General features: G+C 27.0%; 1 protein-coding gene across 1 annotated transcript; it reads left to right on the top strand.

Annotated features, from left to right (window-relative positions):
* Window positions 1-495: 495 nt before the first annotated feature.
* On the top strand, window positions 496-16597 carry LOC114121766 (uncharacterized). Its single transcript, XM_050200241.1, has 15 exons — window positions 496-654; window positions 2923-3529; window positions 4266-4635; window positions 5110-5211; window positions 5274-5411; window positions 6742-6825; window positions 6895-7051; window positions 9068-9155; window positions 12455-13135; window positions 13941-14304; window positions 14480-14581; window positions 15248-15385; window positions 15619-15702; window positions 15783-15939; window positions 16283-16597. The coding sequence occupies exons 2-15, from the start codon at window positions 2951-2953 to the stop codon at window positions 16356-16358; spliced, it is 3120 nt and encodes a 1039-aa protein (XP_050056198.1). The 5' UTR covers window positions 496-654; window positions 2923-2950; the 3' UTR covers window positions 16359-16597.
* The last annotated feature ends 1299 nt before the right edge of the window (window positions 16598-17896 follow it).

Raw genomic sequence — 17896 nt, 5'->3', positions numbered from 1 at the left:
AAATATTTTAAACTTTTTATCGTGTCAATATAGTTGGGTAACATTAATAATTTAATAGTTACTATTCAATTAACTATGGTCATAATGTTTGTGCATATCTATCATAATATTTTATATAGGTACAATTTTATAATTTTTAATTAGTAGTTACCGTCTTACATAAAAAAATGAGAATAACATTAATATTATTATTATAATATTTTATATTTAGATACTATAAATTGTACTTTAATATAAATATTAAACAGTATATATAATATTGTTATCACTGTAGGATAGGTTCGTTTGCTCAATTATGTTTGGAAATACATCGCTACAAGGCTATTTTAACATTTAATAATAATTACTAATTATTGTTTTATGTGATAACAATATACACCATTGATTGCATATAACTTCTGTTATATAAAATATTTTTGACATCCTATTATAACATGAATCAGTTTTATCGGCTCGAAATTTCATTCGGCGATTGTGGTGGGAAAACAATCCAAGCACATCGATCCTAGTAATTCGTTAGTATAAAATATAGTTCATTTAATCGTGCAGTACAGTAGGTTAAAGTGGCAGTAACAGGTACACATTACACATCTACATGTTCTATTATCCCAAAAATACATCGGTTACTGGTTATCACAACCGAATAATTCACAGGTAATAACACTTAGCCACATATTTAACAGTACTTATTTATCAATATTTATTTTATACATAACTATGTAAATAATTTTTGTTTAAAGCAATTTTCTGAGTTATTTGGAGGTATAGTTTAATAGAAAAATAATATAATTATACATTTTTATTTTAATAAGTACGGGAAAAAAGTTTAACAAGTAAAAAGTCAATGTTTTAAATTTAGGTAAACGTTAATATTATATTAGTATGTAACTAATTTAATAAGTAAGTAATAATAAACCACATTCATTTATTATCTTATTAATGTTATGTAGAGAAAACGCGTTTTGATAAAATATTTAAATATAAGATAAAACCTAATTTTAGATGTTTGATCTTATCAAACACTAAATCATATAATTAGATAAATATTAGAAAACAATATAAAAAATAGACACATATTATTTTATGTAGGTACCAAAAGGTTTTTCATATACTACGCTTGAATTGAATCAATTAGATTGATTTATTAAAACGTGTTATTATTTATTAATGAATGATAATGATAACTTACTGCAGTACATTATACTATTATGTAATATAACATACTGTAACTAATAATTCAACTCATGTGTTCTAACAACATGTTTGTAATTTTTGTAATACAAATTAATTTGGTTTTTATGTTTTGTCGATTAATTGATCTTTAAAATATAAATCTAAGTCTATGTATTCAAAACAATTAATTTCATTTTCATTCATAATTAAATTTGATAAAAAAAATAGTCGTTAACGATTCTCGGTATATTAAATTTACTTACTTACTAAAAAAAGTTAAATGTGTTATAATAAATAATTTATTCGAGAAATAATAATTTGGATGGAAATAGATTTAAATGTGCAAATACATTGAATGTAGCAGCTATACCTTTCATAAAAATAAACAATAGAATCGTGAATTTATACCACTTTAAATAGATCTCGAACAAATATAACAATTGAACGTTGGCAACAGATTAATTAGACCAGGAATAAAAGCAATTATAAATTATATGCGTTTTATTTGTGAACAAATTACGAATAACTGAGTTATTATCTGTAATAGATAAATTTAAGATGCAATTGTATAACATTTTTACTTATTGATAAATTATGATAATTATGTAAAATATTATAAATCGTTAAGTTACATACTGTTATAAATTATATGTTTAATTTATAATTAAGTAATAATAGTGATGCTTGAGTCAACATAGTATAGTTTTCAATCATAAATAATAGTGATACCTGAAGTGGAACCGATACAAGTATACCTAAAATGCATAAAAATATGTATAACGGTTTTTATTGTATAATATAATTCATACAAATCTAAAGATAAGGATAGTAAATAACAATAATTCGAAATATTTTAGAAAAAATATCAATAGAAATAGTAGCTTCTGCTAATTAAAGCTGATTAAAAAAAAATCTTCAGTCAAAAATATCTAACTAGGTACCAATACAAAAACATAGTAAGGTATTTTTTATCGAAAATATATTTTTAGATATTATTGCAGAAAGATTCAAGTTATGATATTTATATTAGTAAAAAAAATTATAAACTTTTAATAAACTAGTTTTTACCCATAAATAATGAAATGTTTATGTTTAAAATGCGTTTCTAATTACTAATCATTTAATAGAAAAATGTAAATTCTTAGAAATTCATAAGTAAATTGTTTATTACTTTATATTTTAGAAACCGTTAAAATCCTGATGTTTTTCCATTCTGATAATATTCTTTAAAATATATATTTATTATTTTTTTTTTTATTAAAAATGTATTTTATCCCTTATAAACTTTAATGTTCCTCAGTATCAAACCCAAGCGCCTGTCCCCTTCTTCATTCCCCGATACATAACTAATTATATGAAAAATGAACCAATGAGACGCTTAATGACCATTGCCAATGAGGATCCCTCCTTTTTAATCTAAACACCCTTATTGTATATTACCCGAAAATGTTTTTAAAACTCTTTTTCTTTTCTTGTTTTATTTAAGCATTATTATTGTAATTTTTATCTATATTAATACCGATGTACATTTGCTACTCTGTTTGGATTTCTAATTTGTTATCTATTGTATTCAAAGGGCACCGCCCGTTTATTATTATTAAAATAAAATCCTTTGAGTGTAATATAATTGTTAATTATAACTCATCTAGTTTATCTAGAACAACATAAATGAATGTTCGTAATTCGTATGTATATATATATCCAAATAACAGTGTACAGAATATAATTTGAAATATATTTTTTTTTTAGTTTCTAGAGTTGTGGTAATTATATTACGATGGAAATGAAGGAACAAGTCAATGGTTCCACTCCAGATGACGAAGACAGTAACAGTTGGAAAGGACTAGGATTCTGTTCCAAAGTCAAATATGTCTTCCAAAACATCACCGTGGAACCGTTGTTGGCGTTTTTTCAGGTTTCGTCCGTGTTATCGACTTTGACCACACAAAATCTCAATCTGCAAAAGGCCTGCAGGGTAAACTTGAAACTTAGCGACGACGTCTGCGACGGACTGGAGAACAAGAACATGTCGCTTTATGCCGATCAAGAAGTTCAAGTCCAGGAACAAGTCGCAGACATGCTCATATGGCAAACCATGATCCAAAGCAGCATACCCTGTATACTGGTCATATTCATTGGGTCGTGGAGCGATCGAAACAGGAAACGCAAACCGTGTATGCTCGTCCCGGTAGTCGGCGAAATCATCAGGAACATCGGATTATTAATTTGTGTGTTCTACTTCAATGAGCTAAAAATGGAGGTGGCCGGTCTAGTTGAATCAATACCGACGTCTATGGCCGGTGGACTTACCGTTCTGTACTTGGCCGCATTTTCTTACATAGGAGACATAAGCTCTGTGAGTAAAACTCTCTTATATTTTTAATAGAATTAATCAATATAAAACATTGACCACAGAGCACAAAGAATATCTAAAATTGTTCTATCTACAATGTAGATTAAGATCATATAGTGTATGATCAATTTAGATTTTAACGCTATAACATTTTGTTTTGCATATTTTAGTCAATATAGATTCAAAGTATTAATATCATGCTTCTGAATAATAAAAAAAAGTTACGTTGGTACCTACTTACATTTATCTAAAATTTGTTTAAGTAATATAGACGTTTTTAAGAATACAAAACTATGTCCCTAACCAGTGTTTTCTAAAACTCGTTTCAAAGTTATAACTTCTTATGTTTGTAAAATTGTTTACTATATTATTAGACTAGATCAAATTAATAGTTCCTCAATCATATTTGTCTTTAAAAATAAACAAAAATTCTGAAAAAAAAATAATACTACATATTACTTATATAGTTATATGTATGCGTATAACAGTACCCATTTTAAAAAAATTACAAAAATCAATATTAGTTTATATTATAGTTTATGTTTATGTTAATTAAATCATAATTTCTATAGAATAATTTTAAAATATTGTGTATATTTTGCTTATATAATATATTAATGTTTGCAAATTCATAATATGCTTTTTTATTTTATATATACTTTTGTTATTTTGTATTCTTTACATATAAATCTGGGCCCTAATAATATGTGTAAATAATATAGATCGTTTATATTTTCAGTTAAAAAACCGAACTCTTCGGGTCGGTTTAATGAATTTATTCTTTGGTGTGGCTTGGCCAGTCGGTGCTGCACTTTCTGGTGTTTTATATCAAAAACTAGGATTCTTCGGAGTTTACTATATTTCTACAGCATTGTACATAATAGCTTTTACCTACGGCTTTGTCAATATTAAAGAAAATTCAGGGCCGTTGCCATTAAAAGAGTCCGCTCAGACGCCCAAATCTTGTATGTATCTTGTTATGGATTTTTTCAATCTGAAACATATCAAAGAAGCTTTTCACACAACATTTAAAAGAGGCCCAGGAAGAAGATGGACAAAAATTGTTATGCTGATGTTTACAATAGTTGTCATCCAAGGACCTTCACATGGTCTGTATTGAAATTATCATTTTTCGTATTATAATTATAGCTGCTCATTGTGTCGATACACGGATGTTAAACGTTAATGCTATATTTTTAAGCAACACCATTAAAAAATAAAAATGTACTTAAATGTATAGAATTTTAAATTCAATGCACAATATACTTATATATATATATATTTACTGAGTAATAAAAACATGAACAGTTTTGAAAAATTACCCACCTACCGATTATACTAATTACCTATCTTATACAATTTAAATCTCAAATATTTTAATTTTTTTTACGACGAGTTAGTTCAGTAGAATAAATCACGAGACCGTATTTTTTACTTAGGTCATCTCGAAGGGTTTCCCAGAATTGTTATAGTGCAGAGATATTTTGAACCAGGAGATCAGAATAGACGACTAATTACTATGAAATATTGTTGCTTCATCGTTCACTAATATCTAACAACTCATAAAATAATTATTATTTCAGGAGAATCTGGAATTACTTACTTTTATACGCGAGTCCGTTTTAATTGGAATGAACTTGACTACAGTTTATTCTCGACCTTCTTATTTATGACAAACATTGTAGGTAAGGAGAGTTACTCGTATTTAAAAGAACTTATATATTTAAAATATGTATCAATTTTTTAGGTGTTGGATTCTCGATAGGAGTGTTAAGTCATTTATTGAAATTAGACGACGCCCTCATTGGAGTGATCTCTTGTGTTAGCAAAGTACTTGCCGGGTTAGCATTTGCATTTGCGCCTTCAGAATTATTTTTTTATATCGGTAAGCATATATTTTGTTTTTAAAATAATATATACAATTATATTATAAATTGATACATAATATAATTTTTCTTACAAAAAAAAAAATAATGTTTTGCAATTTCTACACGCAAAATCACAATAGGGTTTGGTTAAATACGAATGGTTGAATTAGAACATCGAATAGTTTAATCTAAGCAACTGGTGTTCATTGACACTTATTTAGTTTTTTTTTTCGAGGAAAGATGGATTTAATCATTAAGGATGTCTCTGGGTCATTTTCACTTAAGCCGAAGAGTTGGATTGTCAGGTGAAAAGCGATGGAAAAAAAGTTAGACTGGTTTTTTTATAAATGCAAGGCTAGGATATAAATATAAGAAATGAAATTGTTTATAATAGTAATATTCATTATTTTTTTAAAAAAATATATGCATACTTGGCCCGTGGCCGTAAATAAATTTTTTGCCCGTAATTTTTAAAAATTTCCACTTTATTTGTAAAACAATTACATATCAATGTATTATTCGATTTTGAGCTATGCATCGTTTGCGCATCGCCACTAAATTATCATACATTATTCTTACACCAGCATATTTAACAATATAACTAAAAGAAATTTGAAAATCACAAGTTAATTACTAATTTTCAGTAACAAATTTTACTCACGTATTACACTATTACTCAATTTTTTTAATTATCGAGTAAGGTATTTCTATTGAAAAATATAAACGTATAGGTATTATATTACCTTTTCATACTTTATAATTGAACAACCAACATGTAGGTACAGGCGACTCGTAACCACGATTAACTGTTTGGTTTATAATATATAATATATGTAATATGTGTATATAACTATTATAACAAATATTTAAAATTTAATTGAATAAACTATTTAATTTTTAACTTTATATACTATTTACAATATATATATATATTATTATTATTTATTATTATGTGCCATACTTCGGTATAAAAAGTTATTTTAATAAGTGATATATGACTTATGTAATTTTCAATATTTTGAATACCTTTTTATAATTCAATATTTTATGCACAAACGATGTATGATATTTTGGTACAGGTAAACAAACGATGCGCAAACGATGATCTGAGGTGTTCGTGTTCCCAAAAAGGTACATTAGCTGTATGCAATGGTACTTTAAATACTTAGCCAATACTATTGTGTTTAGGTAACTATTTATATAATATTATTTATTTTCTTATATTGTGGCTATAAGCTATAGCTATGATATTATGGCTAATAGCTGTTAATTGTAGCACACATTGTATGATGCGGATACCTATTTTGTTTTAGTTTTTATTCAAACAAAATTATATTTTGTTTACAGGTGCGTTGGTTGATGTAATGAGTGGTACTTCGTACATAGTTATGAGATCAATTCTTTCAAAGGTCGTGCCTCATGCTGAACTTGGTAGGTACATAAATAATTTTTGTTTATAATATTGTATTAAAACGTTTTCGATTTTATAATAATTTCTAGGTCAGGTATCAGCGATAGTCGCAGTCATTGAAACAATAGTGCCTGTTATATACAAACCTTTATACAGTGCAATATATAGGGCCACTCTGAACACTTTTCCAGGAACATTTTACGTGATTGGTTCAATAATGCTCACACCAGCTATATTTATATATTGGTAAATAAAAATCATTTAAAATTATATTCAATAAATGTAATTACAATAATATTATAATATATAAGATATTTCAACAACAAAATACATAATTAGGATAATTGATACGTGTAATCAGTAAGTGGTCAAAAACGATAATTTTAAAATTATTTTTCCAAAATAAACCTAACACTTTATATTTATTTTTAAAATTATGACTTACGGTAAAAATTCAATGTTCCATGGTATTTTTTGAAAATAATTAATATTGAGATATATTGCGTCTCACCGTTCTTTCACCATTCGGGCTATGCGAATATATGATGTATCGGAGTATAAATTGTTATCGTTACACAATTTCATAAAAATTTAAAATTCAAACGCTCATAACATTATTTCCTATAATAAAGCTCGATTTTACTCTATAGCTATTTGAAGGAAAACTATTGGACAACTTTTTGTTGAATTGTTTAACCTTAGATATAAATAATAAAAGTTTTGTAATTTTTCAACTACAAAATTACTTTCAAATTTTCAAGATTTTGGCATGCCTATTTTGTAACAATTTGAACTTTAAACAATTATAAAAAAAAATAGTCACTAACGATTTTTGATTTTTTTGTTTAACAACAATAAGAAATTTGACCATGTATAGATAATACTAATATAAAAATTTAATGAAAATTTCAAGTAGGTAATTAACAATGATTTGTTTTTGAATTACAATTTACAACCATAAAAAAAAAAAATCGATTTTGTCGAAAACTGTTTTTGGCATAAAAATTCCTGTTTTTCCGTCACTGTTTTGTTGTTTTTCCTGTTTTTTAACTGCTGGACACTTATTACATTTGATCTTTATAATACACCAAGCATTTGAAATTTTCATCGGAAACCACCCCTAAGGTCCTGAAGTTTTAAGTTGAAGCATTATTTCGACAAATTATGGTGTGGTTGGTTTACACAGACACAAAAAAAACACACATCATAAGAAAATCAATACATTTCTCACTCCGTTTAGAATCTAAAATATATGATATTCTAAAATACACGTATAAAAGAAAAATTTTGAAACTTCGGTAACAGGTCACCTGAATATATTTATATTATTGATAACATTTGTCATTGAAACACAGTGTATAATATTATTACGTATATAGGTAATAAAAATTGTTTACTAGTTATTAAAAATTAATTAGTATAAAATACATAGATTACTTCTGTAATCTGGAATATTATTAAAGTACAAAAATAAAACCTTGATCTATGGATTTTAAATTTTAATGACATAATAATAACTATTAATTAGCAAATTCATAAAATATAATAATACTATTTTGTTTCAACTAGCACCAAATCCGGAAAACCCCGTACCTAATTCTTACTATCATTTTGTTTTAGCTTCTAATAAAATATAATATCAAACTGTCGAAAAAATATAGCTACAGCAAGATATTAGTTCTTTTAGCTCCCATCTCACAAATTAACTTATAGTAATATGTATTCTCAAAAAATATTCTTCAGTATTCTAATTTTGGTTATAGAGCCAAATATAACACTAAGTTTAGTGAGATATATTAATGCTAACTCTTTATCTATCGCTAGAAAACAAACTTTTTCGTGGCAATTGTGACTGTCTAGAAATACTTCTGGCTTTTAATAGAGTATGGCGTGCAATTTTTTTATTCAAACTTAGGACATTTTTACCTTCTACTTTCTTTCTTTTAATTAACTCACATATTACAGACTAGTACTTCCAAATACATTATGAGTCATAAACCTCACATAAGCTATAAATTTATAAATTTACTTAGGTTATACATTATAATTTTGAAAAAAAAAAATTTTAATAGTTATACTTTAAATCTCAATAATTGAGCAAAAATAAATATGGAAAATGTATTACATATAATATTGTATATTAAGTTACACTGACATAGTATAATATTATAAATATATTTTTAATTTTTTAATTATGTTCTAATAACATTTACGAAAAAAAAAACTATGATTTGTGTAACGATATACAATTTGCATTTACAGGTGGATGTATCGTATAAATAACCAAGAAGATGAGAAAAAATCTAATGTCGAAGAAATCAAATCAAACGATGTTCATGCTGTAGAAAAATATTAGACAATTGATAATATTCTAAAAGTTTGAATAGTTTGTTAAAAATGTATTATTTTATTTTTGAGTAGCTTTAGAGAAAATTTGTACTGTTTAAATAATATTATTTTTTTAATTTAAGAATGTGCCCAACTTCTTATTGTATCTTTGATGTAATTACCACGTTTATTTGTATCACTGTACCTTCCAGATAACTTTTATTAATATTTATGACCCGAAAATTGCTTATATATTAGGTAATTATGAATTATATTGCAAGATGATTGTGATTTTTTATAATTGTGAATATTTTAATCCATAATTAAATATTATTATACAATATTTTTAATGTTAAAATCGCTAGTTCTAAAATTGATATATTATAAAATTATGTTTGTGAATATAAATTTCAAAAAAAAAAAAACAAAAAAAACTCACACAAAATCTATAGTAGTCTGTAATATTCCTATACGCAGAGATTGATAGCTGCTCAACTTCAAGTTAATTTGAATTACAAAATGGATAAATGCAGTCAAATACCAACACACGATTTTTTTAAAAATTTATGTTTTAAAGCAATGATTATAAAGGTATTGAGATAAAATTTATTCATTTTACTAAGGGAATTTAAACCAACATAACTATAAAATAATATAAATTTAAAAAAAATTGTGGTGGCTTCATTAAAAATTATCTTTTTTACCTAGTATGCTTTTAGATTCCAATTGTTTCGAGTGAAGAAATCAATATAATTATTTTATATTTTTTGTATTTAATGTGTATACTTTTATTTATATGTATGTGTAAATAATTTATAAAAAAAAACTAGAAATAATACTTTGATATTCAATATGTAAGTTAAAAATAACATTTGACTTGTTGATGGAAGTAGGTACATTACGGTCATTACGTTATATTGAGTATTGCTATTCACCCTTCAATGTGACTTTTTTTACTTACTCTGCTTATTGTAAAATAAATACTTATATAAAAACATTAAAGACATACAGGGAAATTTTTGCATTTTTATTGGAAATACTACAAGAAATGATTAATTACTCACAACTCGTAAAGCATACAATATACATTCGCTATTTCATATAAAACACATTAATCACTTATATCAGTTTAGTAATTAGTTATTACAATGTTAATAAAAATTTTGATATCTCAGTTAAATTTTATATATGGTTCAAATGATTTATTATTGATAGTATCACATAAGTTTGAGAATTACAAGTAATAAATGCATATCAATATATGTTTTCAGTAACCTACTAAATTTAAATTTAATAGTTACCTATGTTATAGTAAAATACATTTATATTTTATAATTCTAAGATTGCTTTACTCTAAAACATCCGGTACTCATTATCGTAGTCAGTTGTTCGAGAGTAAAGCAACCTTATAGTTATAAAGTATAAACTTTGCGGAAACTTATTAAACTATTCTTTGTGCATAACTCGTTATCGTGATCCCCGAAGATTGGTTGAGTAAACACTTACTGTAAGTGTCGATATTTACTTATTTGACGGTTTAGGAATCGGAAACCGAGATACCTATTGTATACGTCAAGCTCTGGTACGACGTATACGACAAGTATATTAATAAAGACATTTTTTTTTTATTATTAATTTATTTTGGTACGTTTATTAGACTTAAAAAATAATAATCAACGTAATTTAAATCAAAAGAAATGTTCACTACTAAAAATTATAAATATAGACTTAAAATCTTAATATTCTATTTTATTTCTAATAATTAGAAAATAGTATCATCTTGATTTTAATTATTTATTTGCAAATGTTTATTATTAGGTATAGGTACAAATAACTAATATTTTAATATTTTTGTTTGACTATTGGTTCATAAAATTCAAATGACCTCATTGGACTCATGATAACAAAATAACATAAATATGAACGATGTATAAGAAACGCCAACTATTCCTCATTATTATTTCACTAGTTAACGTTCTTAATATGTTCACGTACGTGTTATATGTTTTACTTTTATTCTTACCTAATTCTTGAATTATCATTTAACATAATAAATATTTTCTTGGTGATAAAAATTAAGATAAAAAAATACCTATTAAATAGTAGTAATTATGATAAAAAATTCAACTTTTTCAATAATCGTATACATATTATGTTTATTAAATCAGGTAAAACAATTATTGTTAATAAAAATTAACTGTTTATTTATTTAAAGTAGTACTAATTATAACAAAGTATTTTACAATTGTACTATAACAAATTTTACTAAAATTTAAAATAAAAACCTTAAAATGTAGCAAAAACATTGATTTACGTAATAATGCATAATGGATAGAATTCTCACTGCGATTAACTCCTACATTGTAAGTATAATATTTTTACAGTTTGATTGTTGTCTATATATTTAATTTATCTCATAATAAATTACCAGTTGGAAAATTTAATTTTAACATAATGAATAATAATTTTCAAAAGGTATTAATTGTTAATTATTAAGTATTAGTTCAAATATATGATTTCTCGTCAGATGTAGTAAATATTCTTACCCATCCATTTTTTCTTATTAATATGGGTCAAATATAAAATGTTTAATAAGCATTTATGATTTCCATATAATGATGAATATTAAAATCATATTTTATGCTTATTGAAATCAATAATGATTATGTAGGTATAAAATAACAATATAATTTCTTAGATTCATCATTCTTTTGATTTACAACAATTAATTCTCACAGTATGGAAAATGCTCCAATCTTAGAAACAATATCAAAAGTGGTTTCTGATTTTTCTGGATTTGATCTACCTAGATTATATTTTTACATTCTTAGTAATCGGAAGGGGGAGGATACGCACATTTGTTAAAATTATAATATTATAATTAAAATCATGTACAACAATGGGTATAGCATTGATTTTTAATGATTTTATGTCATTAAAAACAACATTTTTTTTTTTAATGACAGCACAAATGCTGATTGATTAAAATAAAATTTTGGATGAGTAGTTTATGAGTTATTAGTACGTAATAAAGTTTAAACTAGTAGAGTGGAGTGGTAATTACAAGTAAACCTGGCCCACCACTCTGCTCGTCAGTTTCAAATGCTAGATCATCATCGTAATAGACGATTAACTATTTTTTTTTTTTTTTTTTTTTTTTTTTATTACAGTTTATTCGATATCCACAGTGATTATAATAATTGCCGTGTACACGCCGCCGCCTGTTTAACTCGACTTTCGTCCGTATCAACTTCGATCGCTTGTTTAGTACGCGTTTTCGAGGTGATCAAAAGTCGGAACTGCGACAAACGACCGACGTGAAAAATGAAAGATATCGCGGGCGAACAGGACACGCCGTTCGACGGTATGTCAAACGTACCGTTAGACCGGGACGACATGTCAAAAGTTACGCTCGACCCGGACGACATGTCAAAAGTCACGCTCGACCGCGACACGACGCCGGACAAAGACGTGGACACCACCGTCTGGTCGCAGACCAAACGCGCGCTGAGCGGCATCCACGTGGAACCGCTGGTGTGCTGTTACATCGTGTCCCGCACGCTCCTGCTGTTGGCCACGCAGAACCTGAGCCTGCAGAAGGCGTGCTCGGTCAACCTTCGGCTGGACGACGACACGTGCGCCGCACTTTTGGTCAAATCCAAGACGAACATCAGCTCGCCGCTGAACCGCGAAGAGGTGGCCACACAGCGGCTGGTGGCCGACATGCTCCTGTGGCAACTGATCGTCCAGAGCGCCATGCCGTGCGCCCTGGCCGTATTCGTCGGGTCCTGGAGCGACCGGCTCCGGAAGCGCGTGCCGTGCATGCTGGTGCCATTGGCCAGCGAAATGGTCCGCGTCGTGGGCCTCTTGGCCTGCGTTTACTGGTTCCGCGAACTCCCCATGGAGGTGGTGGGCCTCGTCGAAGCGGTGCCCACGTCACTGGCCGGCGGCCGGATGGTGATGTTCAACGCGCTGTTCAGCTACGTCGGCGACGTGACCGGCGTAAGTACCAATAATATACGTGACAAAACAGTCAGATTTTAAAACAATACACCAATTTTCAATACCACTCGTTGTCCTAACATCAAGTATAATAATGATATTAAAAATACGAATTTGAATTTTGTTGCAACGTCATAGCTCCATTTTCGACAAAAATAGACTTCTCCTAACTTCAACCATACCCTTTTAACTATACGTTTATGCCCTAAATGTTATTCAGTCCGATTTAAGACCACTAGAAGTTCAGAAGCTGCTGGTTGTGTCTCCCCCTCCTCTCACCTCCTAACACAATAAAGAAAAAAAAAGAAAAATCCTATATTATTTAAGCCTATTTGGACATAATAATACTGAACGCATTGGGTTACACATCATAAATTGAAAATTACTGTAGCTGTTAAAGAATATTCAATACAATAACAAATTATTGTTTTTATTTATCATAATTTATTCATCTTCTCGAGGAAAAAAAACAATCAATAAAATTATATTATTACGGTCTAGCAATGACACGGTTGATGATATACTAATATGTACATACAACTTGCCTACTATTTTCTTACAAATTATTTATTAATACTTTAATTTGTCCTGAAATTAGATATTTTAACACTAAAAATTACCAATTATCATTAATAAATATATTTTAAGCTGACAGCATAATGATGAAACACGATTCGCACAATTCTTTCTCGTAGAGCCTAGACAACAGATAGTAATGCAACAGTGATTTTTCGTTTCTATTATAAACAATCGACCAATTACAATATCGGTTCTGATATGTGTATAATATATTATATTTTTTCAGGAGGAAATGAAAACTCTACGAATTGGTATAGTCAACTTATTATCCACAGTAGGCATGGCCATCGGTACAGCGTTGTCTGGTATTACATTTCAGAAACTAGGGTTCTATGGCGTGTATGGCACGTCTTTGTCCCTGTATATAATAGGTCTTCTATATGGTCTGATATTCATAAAAGAAGTTTCACCACCGAACGAACTGGACAATAAAACGCAGGCACAAAAAAAGGGTCTGTTTAATGGTTTTTTTAATGCAAAACACATTCAAGAAGCGTTTAAAGTTACATTCAAGGACGGTCCAAATAACCGAAAACTCAGAATAATCATGTTAATGTGTATTGCATTTTTAATCATGGGACCTTTAAACGGTTTGTGGACATTTTTTTATACACATACTTTTACGAGTTATTGAAAAACTATCTTGATAGTGAATACTAAATACGAATACGATATTAAAATCTACAAATGATAAACTTTGTGTAGTCACGGCTTTATAAACTATTGTAACATGACTAGACTAAAGTTCCAATATAATTTATACAGGTGATCTTTCGGTATCATATTTGAATACTCGTGCTCGATTCAATTGGAATGAAGTCGATTTCAGTGTGTTTTCTACTTTCTCCATGGTCATTAGTGTAGCAGGTAATTTTAAATCAGAAACTTTGGATCAGATGGAAGTTTTAAATTAATATTAAATATATTTATTAATTATATTGTGTAAGGTAAACATGGATGGACAAAATGCTTATAAAGTTGTACTTAAATACTAAATATTAAGTTTAAATACATCAATTGCAAACAAAAAAATACATTGAGTAGGAATAATATTAAAAAATACTCATTAAATACTAAATATAAGATACAATTTTACATCAACCACTGTTTAACCATGAAGGTAACTATAACAACGACATGACTACTTTTCCGGAAGTTAGGTTATGTAGGTTTTAATTTGGAATTTCAAATATTTCAAATATTAAATTATAATATTTTATTTTAATTTTACATTTTTTAGTGTTTATAAGATAAGTATTTCAAATAAATAATAGGAAAAAAAACTTATTTAAAAAATAAATAATTAGAATTTGCTATGAAGAATTACAATACATTATTCTTTAAGAACATAATAATTATGTTATAATTTTTAATTATTATTATTTTAATAATGTTATTAATTATGAGATCTATGTGAATTTATTAAAATTTGATATTATTTAAATCAATATATTATCTACCTATCTTAATAATTAGGTATTGCATAATATTTAATGTGTAAATGATTAAAACAAAACCTTTATTATATTTTAGGTACAGCAATTTGCATCGGCTTACTTAGCCATGTACTTAAAATCGACGATAGTTTAATTGGAGTAATGGCGTGTGCAGGAAAAATTGTTGCCGGAATATGTTACGCTTTAGCAACAGAAGAATGGGTATACTATTTAGGTGTGTACTTTATAAAAACATATCAATTAGTATTTAATTGAATAAACTGTTCAATGAAATTATACATATAAATGGTTACTGACAACCATTTTTCGATGCGATAACTTGTTGTTTTCAAATAATACATCACTCATTCATTGCGCCGATGAAAACCAAACGAAATTTTAATGACTAAATTACATTAACTAGTATAGTGGTAATGTGTTATAATATAAAAACGATTTTGATTTCAGGACCCTTAGTAGACATTATGGGAGGCACAATTTTCATAACAGCGAGATCAATTATGGCAAAAATAGTCAGCCCTGATGAATTAGGTAAAAGTTATAATTTTTTTTTATTTGTTTTCTATTATATACTTTAAAACTCAAATGCCAGTATAAATTATAATTTATAGGACAAGTGACGGCTATTTACGGTATCGTCGAATCCCTTGTTCCGATTGTATTTGGTCCACTATACACAGTGATCTACAAAAATACAGTAGACACGTTACCCGGAGCTTACAGTTTAGTAGGATCAACTTTAGCCATACCTGCGACTATAATATATTTGTAAGTAAACGACATATATTTTAGCGACTTATATAATATAATATAATATAATCATTATCATTAAAACATATACATTTTTCAATTTTCGGTATATTATATTAATAATCTAATAAAAAGCAATAATTAATATTAAAATAAATTTTTATAAATTGAGTGTAAAACAATGTATTTAAAATTATATTCTTGAATTTTCAACTAATCCAGAACTATTAAAAAATGATTAGGTATAATATACTACATATTGGATTGTGTTTTAATTAGTTTTAATGTAACCCTTTCAAAAAAAAAATATTTTTTTTGTTAAAATGTAAACATTTCATATGAATTCGTTTAATTTATTTAGACGGATGTATAAAGAAAGCAATCTATCAAAGAAAAACTGCAAGAAATCTGAAAAAGTTGAGAATGACAAGTTTTGAAGGCTAAAATAATGCAAACCACAAGGTAAATGTGAATTAAATTCATCATCACGGAAGGTTAAATGTGATGGAGATCATCAACGTGGAAATATCAAGGAAAAATAAATTTTACTTGTTTTTAATATAAAGAAAATAATAATATGCAATAATTACAAAGGTCAATAATAAACTTTTGTATTTGAAAACCAAATTAATTCGATCGGGGGTCTTTTTTTTTCGATAGTTTGGCAATATTAAAACTATACATTTAAATTGTATTAATATTAATTTTTTTCAAGATTTTTAATGGAATTAACATTATAGGTATAAAGCGTGCAGAGTACACAGTTACATAATATCCAAATTATCGATGGAAAAAAACTGTTTAGTTTAGATTTTAAGAGCCACCACCCATTAAGCTTTTAAATTCTTGGGTAACTGTGCGTTTTTGTACTTAATATGTTAGTAGATAATATTAAATATAATTATATAATTAAGTATGAAAAATAGTTTAAAATTCAATAGACAAATGTATTAACTATCATTAATTGGTACAGTGTAACCTAGATCAAAGTATATATTTATACACCAATAATGTGCCTCAATGATTTTTTTATTTTTATCAATGATAATACGAATACAATAAAACATTGCGAATGAATAACAAACGCTTGGCAGCTTATTAAACAATAGATAATTTGTACTATTTCGTTATCTACATGTTATTTGGTTGGTATTATTTAAGATGTCTATTTATAAACCCCGTTCCAAAGTAATTTAGTGAAATTGTGATTTACATGCAGAACGAAATAAACTCTTTGTAACTTTTTGAATTTGGTCATAATTTTTTTTTTCAATAATTTTATATAACCATATGAAACTATCATCATATTGTAAATCAAATTTCTAATATCTATCATTCTAAAAAAATATGACAAATTGAAAAGGTTAAAAAGAATTCGTTTCATTTGCTTTAACTGCAACTAAAGGTATTTTCAATTTTTTAAATTTAAAATTTCTAAAAGATATAGACGTTATTTCTAATAAATGAGATTTCCATTTAAATTAGGTACTTAATAACAATATCAACGATTCCTGACTTCAATCCGACATTTTTTTTTTCAGAATAAATAATTATGGCATCAGAAAAAAAAATTTATTTCAAGTCCCTCATTATTTTCAAAACATGGCTTCTTGGCATTCCAATATTTTATTACCTGTCAGGAATAAAATCAATAAAAAAGAATTCTTTAAATGTTAACTTTTTGCTTTTACTCTTATAATATTAATTTTTTAAATTCTGGGTGGTGTGATGATTGTATTGATTTTATATTATATGTTTTTTCCCTGTCAATCATCACCTTCTAGAGTAGTAAAAATACTTTGACAGTTGACGATAATCAATTCTTTAAAATTATTAAATTTTTAAAAATATATTTCTTATATAGGTACTTTGAAGTTTTTACTTAACATGAATATTGAATAGATTATGGTTACAAGAGTACGTTCTGAGTATAAAGAACTTACACATTTATAACTAATGCTTATAAGAAACCTGA

Source organism: Aphis gossypii, chromosome 2 (assembly GCF_020184175.1).
Source record: "Aphis gossypii isolate Hap1 chromosome 2, ASM2018417v2, whole genome shotgun sequence".
Taxonomy (NCBI): Eukaryota; Metazoa; Arthropoda; class Insecta; order Hemiptera; family Aphididae; genus Aphis; species Aphis gossypii.
This window is presented reverse-complemented; position numbering and strand designations above follow the sequence as displayed.

Excerpts from the sequence above, each read along its gene's own strand:
- LOC114121766 (XM_050200241.1), top strand. The coding sequence starts at position 2,951 with ATGGAAATGAAGGAACAAGTCAATGGTTCCACTCCAGATGACGAAGAC. Across the intron at positions 3,530-4,265 it reads ACATAGGAGACATAAGCTCT|TTAAAAAACCGAACTCTTCG; the intron begins GTGAGTAAAACT and ends TTATATTTTCAG. Across the intron at positions 15,703-15,782 it reads AGTCAGCCCTGATGAATTAG|GACAAGTGACGGCTATTTAC; the intron begins GTAAAAGTTATA and ends TATAATTTATAG.